Genomic DNA, 12,342 nt, shown 5'->3' on the forward strand with positions numbered 1-12,342 from the left:
GGTAAAATAAATGATGTGCTCGTTAGTTTTTCTCTGAATTGTTTTCATATTATTGAGGCTTCATTTACATTTAACAGACAAAAACATTTTTTCTTTGCCTTTTAGAATGTGATATTTACTTTTCCTGAGATTTCCTCTTCTCCTTGAGTTGTTTATTCTCAGGTACCATGAGGAATCGAATGGATAAAGTGTAAGTTCATTTGAAAGTCTTAGAGGATTCGTAGTACCTTTTTTTTTTAAAGCAGTCATTGATTTGGCTCAGCATGCAATAAATGACTTGGATTCCTAGGAAGGAGGTGAATAAAAGCTGCATGGAAAGGGTTGGAAATGAAAGTATACCATGAGATTTATCATGTTTACAATTTATCAAGTCATGGCATCACCTTCCTCACGGTCCTCTTCCAAACAGCCAGCCACGGTGCTGAGCCCTAGGGGTACGAAGAAAGACTCCTGCCCTCAAGAAGTGCACTCGTCCATGGGAGAGGCCACATGTAAATAATTGTGTACGTATAAGGTGCGTACAGAGTAGGTAGGAGGTAGTCCTAGAGGAAGGCAGTAGCATTTGCAAATGCGGGGGGTGGGGGGTTGGGGGGGCGGATTTGAACTATCTGAAGAAAGCTAGGGAAGTTAAGAAGTAGAAAGAGGTAAGAGAGCAGAGCATTCTAGGGGTGAGGGATAATGAGATCGAAGGCATAGAGAAAGGAGGCGGAGCATTTTATATGAGGCTGGCCATTGCCAGCAGATCTACGAAGCTAAAAAGTGTTTGGAGAGAAGTAAAGTGTAAGGAGATTGGCAAAACAGGAAGGGGAGAGGTTGTAACGATCTTTAAATGAACAGTTTATGTTTGATCCTGAAGTTATTTAGGGAGCCACGGGAGTCAGACCTAGACTTTAACATTATGTTTTGTATTTCTTGTTTCATTTCTTTTGGATAATCTTGTGGTGTCTGTGGCCTGCACATTCTTTTCTCTGAAAGTCACATCAGACTTGTGGAGTTATTCTCTTCCGGGTGTACCTCATGGCTTCTCTCAGCCCATAGCATGTCTTCATTATATTTGGCATTTTCTTCTGTTTACTCATACATTTCCAGTCTCTGTTCTTCAAATGGGGGTTTGCACTTGGGTCAGACCATTTTTCCCTCTTGTATTCTTGGATGCTGTGTGGGCAGGCTCAGTCTGATCCTGGAAGAATGGCTAAGCCTTCCTGCCACAGGAATTTCCACGTTTTGACTTAGTTTCTTTTTAATTGTTTGTTTTTTAAAGGTTGGGAAGACATGAGTATGTTTGTAATTATCTGGGAAGGAGCCAGTAGATAGAAGGATAGAGAAGTTGGCCTTAACTAAGGAGAAGGGCCACCTCTACATCTAATACTGGAATGAAGGAGATAACAGTGAAGATATCTGAGTGATATGAGATGATATAGTGTTAATGGAATAGGAATATCTTCCCTGTCCATTCATACGCCTATCTGACCATCTCATCTTTGTCCGGTCACAGCTGTGATACATCTTGAGTCACATGGAGCCCGTTGGGGAGGAACTTGCCTAAAGGGAAGCTTGCTTAGGGGAGGCTTGCTTGTACGAAGGCTTTCACACCTTTTGGTAATAAGCTAATTAGGCACTGAGGACAGTTGTGATGCCTTCTGGATCTGAGTCTATTAGCCAAAAGTGTGTATATGTATATCCTGAGGTTCGTATTTTGCTTATGAGAAGGATCTTTTGATTCCCTGGACAGGACTCTGAGTAGCCGTTTATTCAGATGCCCCTGACTACTCAGATGTATCTGTGCTCCCCCGATTCAGTAGTATATGCAGGTGGTTGTATTACTTTGTTCAGAGAGTTGGAGGCCTGTCTCTTGGTCTTTGTGCTAATTTTTCTGCTTGTATTTTCTCTGTGTTCAGGGTGCTGACCTTTCCCCTGAGCTAGTGAATGTAATCAAAGATTGCTGACCCCTTAAAAGTTGCTTTCCTTTAAGAAAAATGGATCAAAGAACTGGTGCTAGCAGGCCATCCTGGGTGTGCCAGGGTGCTAGCTGTTACAGATAGGGAGGAGGAGAGAAAGGAGGGCTCATAGGACAGTGAGGTATCTCATGGAGCCTGAGCTGCGAGGGTAAGAGAAGGGAGTGCCATGAAGGACTTGAGAGAAGAGAATGGAACAGCTATTGCTTAGAGTGAGATATCAAATTGCATAGGAAGAAATAATGCAGCAAACATCACATACTCACCGGCCCCCACCTATCTATTGAGAGGAATGAAGCATGCTTCCTTCTCTTTTCTCTGGGATATGTGTGACACATAATGGCTGTATGATCGTGGGAAGTTCCTAGCACTCTAGGCCACTGGTTTTAAAGGGGGGAGGGAGGACATGTAGTTTGACCCCAAGGGCTGTGGTGGATTGGTTGCATCACACTGTCCCTGAGGTAGTAATTTTTGGAGCATGTCTCCAGTATACCCTCATCTATCCTTATCTCCCCCGGTTCATTCCTGCTTTGCCCCTTTATGCCCCTGGTGCCAAGATTTCAACCTCTTCCAGGTTCCTTGGGACATTTATAATATAACCACTATCATCTATGAAGGTGTCACTGGGAAATTTTCCCTATACCCTTCACATCCCTGTATGCCTCTGATCGTTCAGTTGTTTTTCAGTCATCTCTGACTCTTTCTGGCCCCATTTGGGGTTTTCTTGGCAAAGATCCTGGAGTAGTTTGCCATTTCCTTCTCCAGCTCATTTCACAGATGAGGAAACTGAGGCCAAAAGGGGTAAGTGACTTGCCCAGGGCCACACTGCTGTTAAGTGTCTGAGATCAGATCTGAACTCAGAAAGATGAGTCTTCCTGACTCAGGCCTGGCACTCCACTGTGTCAGCTAACTGCCCGATATGCCTCTGGTAGGTCCCTCTGAAAGCGTGGACAGTGACAAATGACTAAAACTTCTGATTCCTTGATTTTTTTATTTGGGTGGGACAGAGTGAGTCTCATAGTGAGCAGCCATGGATGAGCTGTGATCCGTATTGACAGTATCATTACGTTATCTGTCTTTGTCATAGTCATCCCTTTTCCAGGCTTCTTTGTGTTGAGAACACCATTTTTTCCATCACCTAGGTTCACAACCTTGGTGTTGCTTATCCAGGACTCCCCCTCCTCCTTCCCCACATATCCAGTCGTTTGCTATATATTGCCATTCCTGCCTCCACACCTCTTCCATTCTCTTTGCCCACACACCTCACTGTTGTCAGGTCCTCATCACCTCTCCCCTGGACTGTTGCAGTAGGGTGAGGGGAGAGGGAAGCGGAGAAGGAAATAAGCAATCGTATAGTTCCTGCTCTGTGCAAAGCCCTGTGCTGAATGCTTCACAAATGTTATTTCATTTGCTACGCATACCAATCTTGAAGGGTGGATGCTGTTGAAATCTCCATTTCACAGTTGAGGAAACTGAGGCAAACAGCGGTTAAGTGACTTTCCCAGTGTCCCACAGCTAATAAGTATCTGAGACTGCAGGCCAAGTGCTCTCTCCACTGCACCACCTAGCTGCCTCCTAGTGAGTCTCCTTCCTCAAATCTCTCCCTGGTCCAGTACATCTTCCACAGAGCTGCCAGAGTGATTTTCCTGAAGCAAAGATCTGACCATGTTACCACCCTCCTCAGTAAACTCTGGGTGTTTCTTGTTGACTCTTGGCTCAAGTATTGTTTCTTCTTTACCTCATCTTTTCTTGAATCAAGTATTATTTTTTATTTATCCCGTCTTCTTTTAAGTTCTCTTTTTGTGTAATTTTTATAATGGACATAATTATTAGTATAGTAGTATGTGTATAATTTATACCTAAATGTGCGCACATTGAAGGTACACGTTTACTGGTAGAAGTGTGTTACTTAAAAGTTTGGAGTGCCTTGCCCTATGCCAAGTCTCTAAGACTGTAAATTTCTAAGAAAGGGCTAAGTGTTGTCTTCTGGGACTTGATCACGTCCGTGAAGTCCCAGTCCCAGTCCCTATTTCTAATCCGAGACCAAGATTGTTATTCCAATTAATCTGACAGCATTTTAGTGTTGTTTAAGTTACTGTGAGTCATTTTATATATCATTCTCTTATTTCTATTCTTTTTCCTCTGTTTTAGTTAGAAGCATCTCTACTACATGTGGTATATAGAGTGCTAGACTTAAAGTTCAAATCCTGCCTCAGACGCTCCCTAGCTGTGTGGCCCTGGGCAAGTCACTTAAGTTCTGTCTGCTTCAGTTTTCCCATATTTAAAATGGGAATAAAAATAGAGTCTATTTCACAATATTATTGTGAAGGTAAAATGAAATTGTAAATGTAAACCACCAATCATAAAGCATTATATAAATGGCAGCACTTAAATGTTATTAAATCATAAAAGTCTTCCTATGTTTCTTAGAATTCTTCATCCAGCCTTTGTTAAGTTATTCCATTATGTCTGACTCTTTGTGACCCTGTGAACCACGCTGTCCATGGGGTTTTCTTGACAAAGATACTGGAGGGGGTTGTCATTTCCTTCTCTAGTGAATTAAGGCAAACAGAGCGTAGGTGACTTGCCCAGGGTTACAAAGCTAGTGAGTGTCTGAGGCTGAATTTGAACTTAGATCTACCTGACTCCAGGCCTAGCACTTTGTCCTCTGAGCCATCTAGCTACCCCGTCATTTCTTAGGATGTAATAATATTTAATTATATTCATATACTATGTTCAGTAAATACTCACTTGGTGGGAACCCACTTAGTTACCGTTTTTAAGTTTGCTAATTCTACATCTATGAATAATTTCTTACACAAAAGACCTTTCTTTTTATCACTTGTCAGTTGAAGGAAATGTAAGAAAAGCGAGTATGTAAAGATGAAACAATGGAATAAAAGCTCTCCTTTAACTGGGGTTGAACTAGTGTTTTTAAGCATTTACAGCGTTTCTGATGACTCTTGTTTTTTGCCTTAGCCATATCTGAATATGCCGTCCTTCTATATAGTGAGCCTTCCCTTGTAACAAAGGAGGAAAAACATACTTGAACAAAACCCGCCCAACATTATCACTGCACCTGATGGTGTAATAAACATTCTAAACTAGTATTTCTCTGCTTCTCCACAGGCTAATTTTTTTATTTATTAAAAAAACCCCAACTTTCATAGGGTTTGAGGGTACGAAGATGAGGTGGGAGAGGACGCTAGAATGCTTATGGGCAAAAGAATCGGGGTCAGAGGACCCAAGGGAGTCCAAAGAATCAGAAGAAGAGAAGGAGTAACAATTAGTCTGTCTTTCATTTCCATATAAATCCTTCCTATCCACTATTCACTGCTACAAAGGGCCGGAGCGTATCAGCTGAATCTGGCAACATATATTCCGGACTCATAGTCTCCCAGCTCTGCAAAGAAAGGAGGGAGGTACATTTTCTTTTTTTTTTTCCTCTAAACTTGGACGTCATAATTATATGGTGCACAGGTTTTTTTTGGTTGTTGTTATCCTTCCTGTTTGTATTTTTGTCATTTTTAATATCATTTTCCTGGCTCTGCTTCACTTCATTTTTTTTTTTAGTTCTGATCTTTTCATGTTTGTTGTTTCTTTTTTTGTTGTTGTTGGTTTCTTTGTTTTTTTTTTTTTTTTGCATGGGGGAAGGCAGGACAATTGGGGTTAAGTGACTTGCCCAAGGTCACACAGCCAGTGTGTCAAGTGTCTGAGGCTGGATTTGAACTCAGGTCCTCCTGATTCCAGGGCCAGTGCTCTACTCCCCGCACCACCTAGCCGCCCCACGTTCATTCTTTCTTACAACATAATACTATCTCACTTAGATTCAGGTAGCACAGGTTGATTTGCCGTTTCCTAATTGATGGGTATATACTTTGTTCCCAGTCCTCTGCTACTACAAAAAGTGCTCCTCTGAATGTTTTGTTGTTTGTGGGAGGTTTCTGAACTTGACCTCCGTAGAGTAAATGCCTAAGTGCGGCTCAGGGGGTTCCCTGGATCAATGGAGATCTCAATTACTTGTTTAGCCTAATTCCAAATTGCTTTTCAGAATGGTTGGACCAGTCTCACAGTTGTACCGATTGTGTCATAGTCTATTTACAGCCTGAAACGTTGACTGTTTACGTCTGTTATCCCTTTGCCAGTCTGCTGGGTGTGAGGGGAAAGCTGAGTTGTTTTGATTGGCATTTTTCTTATTAGCGATTAGATGCTCTCTCCCGTCATTGTTAATCGTTAGCAATTGTTCTTTTGAGAGCTGGTCTTTTTTTTCCTTCAAATTCTTTGGCTTAGTAGTAATTTCTTAACAGATGTTTCACTTGTATTTTCCCCCCCCACCCCCACCTCCAATTCACACTGCATCGTGCCAGAATCATCTTTCTCTGCCGTGTCTATCTAGTCTTGGCATTCCTCTCCTTGAAAATCTTCAGTGATTTCCCATTCCCACTTTAATGATCTCTCATTTCCCATTGAAACTCCCATATCAAACTCTTTTTGTCTGATACTCAAGGCCTTCAATAATTTTTCTCCAGCCATTCTTTCTGGCCTCATTATGTTGCCCCTTTCCACTCTGGACTACACTTAGGTGCCGTGTGGTTCTGCCTTGGAGCCTTTGCTCAGTTTCCAGTGCCTGGACTACTGTCTTTTCCCCTTTTCGCCTTTCCTAATCTCTCTCTTCCCCTTCCCCTCTATTTAAGGGCAGGTAGGTGGCATGGTAGATAAAGTGCTGGGCCTGAAGTCAGAAAGACCTGAGTTCAAATTTAGCATTAGACACTTACTGTGTGACCCTGGGCAATTCACTTAACCTCTGTCTGCCTCAGTTTCCTTATCTGTAAAACGAGGATAATAAAAGCACCTGCCTCCTAGGTGCCTGACACACGGTAAGTGCTGTATCAGTGTTGGCTGTCGCTTCTGCTGCTGCTGCAACTACTACTACCATCACTCCTCCTGCTCTTTGCTGCGGTGTAGAAGTGATGCCTCTTGTAGAACCATTAAGAGCAAAGTTGAGGAATAAGGGAGGATAAAGATCAATTCATTTCTCACTTGCAGTAGTTATTTATTGACTGTTACTATGTGCCTTTATAAGGAAACTCCCAGGCAAGTTACTTCCTTTCTCTGCGCCTCAGTTTACTAATTTGTAAAGTAGGATTATACTAAATTACTTCAAAGGTCTCTTCCATCTCTAATACTGTGACCTGACATTCCAGTTCAATCCGTTCAACATTTTTTAAGTGCCTACTAGGTACCAGTCCCTATCCTAAGGAGCTCAGGATCTAATGTGTGGGGGTGGAGAGACAATATTAAAAAGGAGGTAGGACAGACAAGGGGAAGTGGAGGGGGTACCTAGCACAGAGATGTCTTGTATGGAGGAGCTGAAATCGGGCAGGGCAGCAGAGAACAGATTAGTTTGTTAAAAGTCCATTCACCATACAAGCACTGCCACCAGCTGTCAGAACTTGGATATCCACCCAAGCAGGTATTACAGGTACAAGTAAATACAATAATCCCAGCAAGTAAAAGATTCCTGCTTCCTTTAGTCATATGACACCCAGTCCAGTGATCTAACTCTTAGATTCCTCAGTTTTCTTTACTTTGGAACATACACTTGGGTTTTTTTTTTGTTTAGTTTTGTCTTGTGACTGTATTTTTAGAAAATGTTTTTGGAAGGGACAGAATGGGGCAGTGTGGTCTCTCAGAAGCAAGGAGCTTTGGGGAGGTGCTCATTTAAACTTTCAAAGTGATGGTTAGCCAGTTACTTGTACTGTTTTTTTTTCTTTTTTCCTCTTAGTATGGAGGCTGAACTCTTGCCTAGAAGGCTTTTTGGTTGTGGTGAGGAGAAAGGGTGGCTTTTGGTCTGGAATACATAGCTGAAAGGTTTTGGTTAGAAAATCTCAGGACAGTTCCATTCTGTTCCTTTAGATTTGCCAAAGTCCAAAAGTTTTTTCCCTCCTGAGTATATGGAATATCACAAAAGTGATAATACCGACTTCTCTTCCTACCTTCATTTGAATTGTAGAGCGCTGTAATATGTAATATGTAATATGTAATAATGCTTTATGCATAGTCTCCTTGCTTTGTTATTTTTTTTAAACCGCTATTTAGGAAAACCATTAACTTGAAGCTTGTGTGAATCCTGCTGGCTGAATGCACAAGGCCAGATGACTTGTTCCTTGACCTTCCCTGTCATCCATCTCTCTTACTCCCATCGGAAAATTAGTAAAACTGATTTATAAACTCGATCTGTGACCTTTGGCGATACATTAGTCTCTTCCCCCAAATTTTTGGGAAGTCTTTACCGCTTAGTGGTCCTATCTGTTCTCTGACAGAGCTGTAACTAGAGCAGGACAACTAGAGCTTTGTCTAGGATGCTGATTTTAAAGGGTGCTGGCAACGGCATTGAGATGTTTTAGCAATGTAGAAACAACAGTTCAGCACCTCTTTAATAACGGTAAGCAAAACTCAAATAGATTTCTAATCTTGTTGATTTGGAGATTTTCTTCAGCAATGCTGACTGAAACCTCTACGTGCTTGAGCCCCTTGTCCATGGCCTCCCACCCTCATCCTGACCACATGGCTAGTCTGTCTTCTTTTCCTATCCTACGATTCCCTGATGACATCTTTTATTCTTGTTCTTCAGAGTTCTTTATTAGTTTTGTGTCACCCTTTATTTACACCCACCACGTACCTTGTGACTACCTTGTGTGTGATACCAGTTTTTAATTTGTCAGACATCTGTTGTATTCCAGGTCTTCCCACTATTCAGCAACACTGAAGCCTTTTGGTATTCAAAAGAAATGAACTTTTTCTTTTATAGGAAGTGGGGTCATTGAAGGAGCTTCGTAATTTATCAGAGGCATTCTGGCCTAGTCTGCTTTTCTCTTTTCAACTCTGAGCCTAGCACTCAGTCATCTGAGTGTTCTCAAGTGCCCCTCCTCCCCCATACACAGACACAGACACGCACACACCACATCATGGCACTGGAGGTTCTTTTTCCACTTGGTTTTTTCTGTGTGGATGGTTAGGAGAATAATTTTGAGCGGTTATAGATGTTGAAACACTGTGGAGTTCTTGGTGAGCTTGATGCGGGTAGGAACATAGGGAGGACCTCACTGTTGTGTTCAACTTGGATTTCTCTATGTCATTTCAATGACAGTAGTTAAACATCCCTGTTTTATACTTGCCATGAGGTTTGTGATCAGATGGTCATTGAACAGGGTCATTTCTGCTGTTAAATATTCCGAGATTTTCTGAGGTCATTTTCAGTGATTTTAATGTAAGGAGGACTAGTGGACACTTAGTTGTTTAAGTTAATGTTTTGTTTTAAGAAATCCAGTGTTTTCTCATAGTCAGCAAAGCGCAGAGATAAACAAGAACAAAACTTTGCAGTCCCTTTAGCCAGGAAAAGTCATTAAAATAGGAAAGTATCAGCTGGGCTGGCATGAGTTTCTCCTTCCTCCTCATTGCTACACCTCCCCTTCACCCTTAGCAACATCTTTTCATTTCACAAGTATCCTTAGGGTCCCACTCCCATTTCCCTTAAAGGCTGATTGTGTTGGGTGTGGTTTGTGGTGGTTGCCCTTTATGCAAAAATTCCTTCCTACTGCTCTAATTTCTGAGATGGGTTTTAAAAAGCATAAATCATAGATAACTAATGAAGTTTTCCCATGGGGATAAAAAATGAAAATTTTCTTGGAATTCTATGGATGATGCTTTCTTCATGCTCAGTTACCTAGGCAGTCAGGTATATGAGGAAAAGCTTGTACTAAGATGAATCATTTTTTAAAAGACTTAGTCCTTTTCTAGCTGGTGGTGGTGGTGGTGTGTGTATGTAAACACAAATGTTCCATAAAAATTACTAAGTCAACATTGTGCTTTAAGAATACTGCAAAAACGTTATGGCTAAATTTTTCCCCTCTACAAACTATCTGAGTATTGTATCAGTTTTTCTTTTCTTTTTTCCAGTCCTCTTGCATACTTTGTGTGTGGATTTTTTTCCATGTCTTTTTAATTTTTAAAGACACATCATTGGGTTTTCTGTGTCATCTCTTACCTGGTATGAGATAGCACTGTGTTGAGGATAGGAAAGAAGGGGTGGGAGGTCCCCAGAGTATGTGGTTAAAAGGATCCTTATTAGCTCAGAACATTAGGGTTCTTGTGAGGATAAGAATCATGGGTTCAGGTTTATGGTTGCATCTGACCTCAATTTTAATAAGTGGAGGAAGAATCATTTGGCAAGTTAACTTTTGTTAAAAGAGCATTGTAGTGGTCTCTACCGAGATCAGAAGGAAACTTTTCCCTTTGAGTTAACCGAGCTTCATATCTTTATATGCAATCTTACTTCCTTCAAACATATGGTAGTTTTGTTTTCTTGTTGGAACAAAACATTGATGTGATAAAACTAAAATTATAAAGGGTATGTTCAAAGCAAAACCAGCATTATACAGGATTTATTTTATTAGGAGTTTATTCTCTTTGTGTGTTTTTAAAAGCAGTTTCTCTTTTCTCTTTTTAGGACCTCAATTTGCCAAATGGTGGGACTCCCGCAGGTACATCCAGCCCAGCCTCTTCGTCTTCACTTCTCAACAGACTTCAGTTGGATGACGATCTTGATGGTGAGACCAGAGACCTGTTTGTCACTGTTGATGATCCCAAGAAACATGTCTGTACAATGGAGACCTACATCACATATAGGGTCACTACAAAGGTAGGCCTTAGTAATTTAATAATGGATAGAGGAGAGTTCCTTGGAAAGTGGTGGCCCTTCCTACTCAGCCATCTATTACAAAGCTAAACCACATTTAATTTCTATTTAATTAGTGTGGTTTAAGATGAACTACATGGGTGTTGAGGAATTCCGGACTCTCTGTATTCCATTGAAAAGAATAGGCAGTGTGGTTCAGTGGAAGAGATGCTGGATTTCAGGTTAAGGACTTGTAAGGGTTCAAGTCTTGGCCCTGCCACTTGCTGCTTGTAGCTCAAGGGAAGTTCCTTAACCTTCCTGGGCATCAGTTTCCTCATCTGTAAACTGAGAGCACTAAATGACTTCTTAGGTCCCTTATGTGATCTATAAACTCCCCAAAGTATTGCCTTGGAGTGAAACAAAATAACGGGGAAATGTTTTTTGTTTGTTTAAAAGGATGTTTAATTGATATTTATTTGTTTTGCTTGACTGTATTTATTTTCTACCACCCTAGGGGTTGGGGTGGGATGGGGTAGGGGAGGGGAGGGGAGAAATCATTGAGAAATGACAGGAATATAAAAAAGATTAAGTAGTAAAGTTATTTTTTACATCCTTGTAATTTCCCAATGACTTCCCCCATGGGGGTGGTGGTGATGGTGAGAAACAGCAGAAAAGAGAAAATACAGTCAAGCAAAACAAGTACATGTCTTCGCCACATCTAAGAATATATGCTTCATTTTTTTACTTCTAGTCTGCCATCTATGCAGGAGACAGTCCTTAAGCCTGAGTCCTCTGAAATTACGATTTTTTGTTATATTGCTCAAAGTGCTGAAAATCCTTCAGTTTTGTTTACCTTTACGTTATTGTGCTCATGATGGAAAGTACGCTCCTGGTTCTGCTTACTTGCTATGTGTCTGTTCGTACAGAGGAAGAAATATTTAGAATGAATTTTTAAAAAATATTTTATTCTTTTCCTAATTACATGTAAAACAATTCTTAATATTCAATTTTTTAAAAATTTGAATTCCAAATTCTCTCTCTCCCCTCTCCACTCTAGAGAAGGCAAGCAACTTTTTTTGGAAGGGGGGAAGGTAGTGGGGTTAAGTGAAAGGCAAGCAATTTTTATAGGTTATAAATATATATATATATATGTATATATATATGTATGTATGTATACATATATATATATGCACTCATGTAAAACATATTTCCATATTAGTCATGTTGTGAAAGAAAATACAACTCTCCTCCTCACCGAAAAACCCCAAGAAATATAAAGTTAAAAAAAAGTATGCTTCGATCTACCTTCAGACTCCATAAATTCTTTCTCTGCAGATAGATAGCATTTTTCATTATGAAGTCCTTCAGAACTGTCTTGGATCATTCTGTTGCTGAGAATAGCTGAGTCATTCACAGTTGATCCTTGTACAGTATCGCTGTTATGCTCTACAGTGTTCTTCTGGTGCTGCTAACTTCACTCAGCAGCAGTTCATATAAGTCTTCCCAGGTTTTTCTGAAGTCATCTTGCTCATCATTTCTTGTAGCACAATAATAATCCATTCCAATAATATACCATAATTTGTATAGCCACTCCCCAGTTGATGGGGGATTTCTAATTCTTTGCCACCAGTAAAACAGCTGCCACAAATATTTTTGTGCACATATGTCCCTTTCCTTTTTATTTTTCATCTCTTTGGGATACAGACCTTG

At 40.7% G+C, this 12,342-nt stretch overlaps 1 protein-coding gene across 1 annotated transcript in view; it reads left to right on the plus strand.

Moving 5' to 3' along the window:
* The window catches only part of SNX30 (sorting nexin family member 30), a 170,099-nt gene that overhangs the window by 60,526 nt on the left and 97,231 nt on the right, over nucleotides 1-12,342 (plus strand). The window contains exon 2 of the mRNA XM_036741804.1: nucleotides 10,465-10,656. Coding sequence (XP_036597699.1) covers nucleotides 10,465-10,656 — 192 coding nt within the window. The remainder of the gene's footprint in view (nucleotides 1-10,464; nucleotides 10,657-12,342) is intronic.

The sequence above is a fragment of the Trichosurus vulpecula genome, chromosome 1 (assembly GCF_011100635.1).
Source record: "Trichosurus vulpecula isolate mTriVul1 chromosome 1, mTriVul1.pri, whole genome shotgun sequence".
Taxonomy (NCBI): Eukaryota; Metazoa; Chordata; class Mammalia; order Diprotodontia; family Phalangeridae; genus Trichosurus; species Trichosurus vulpecula.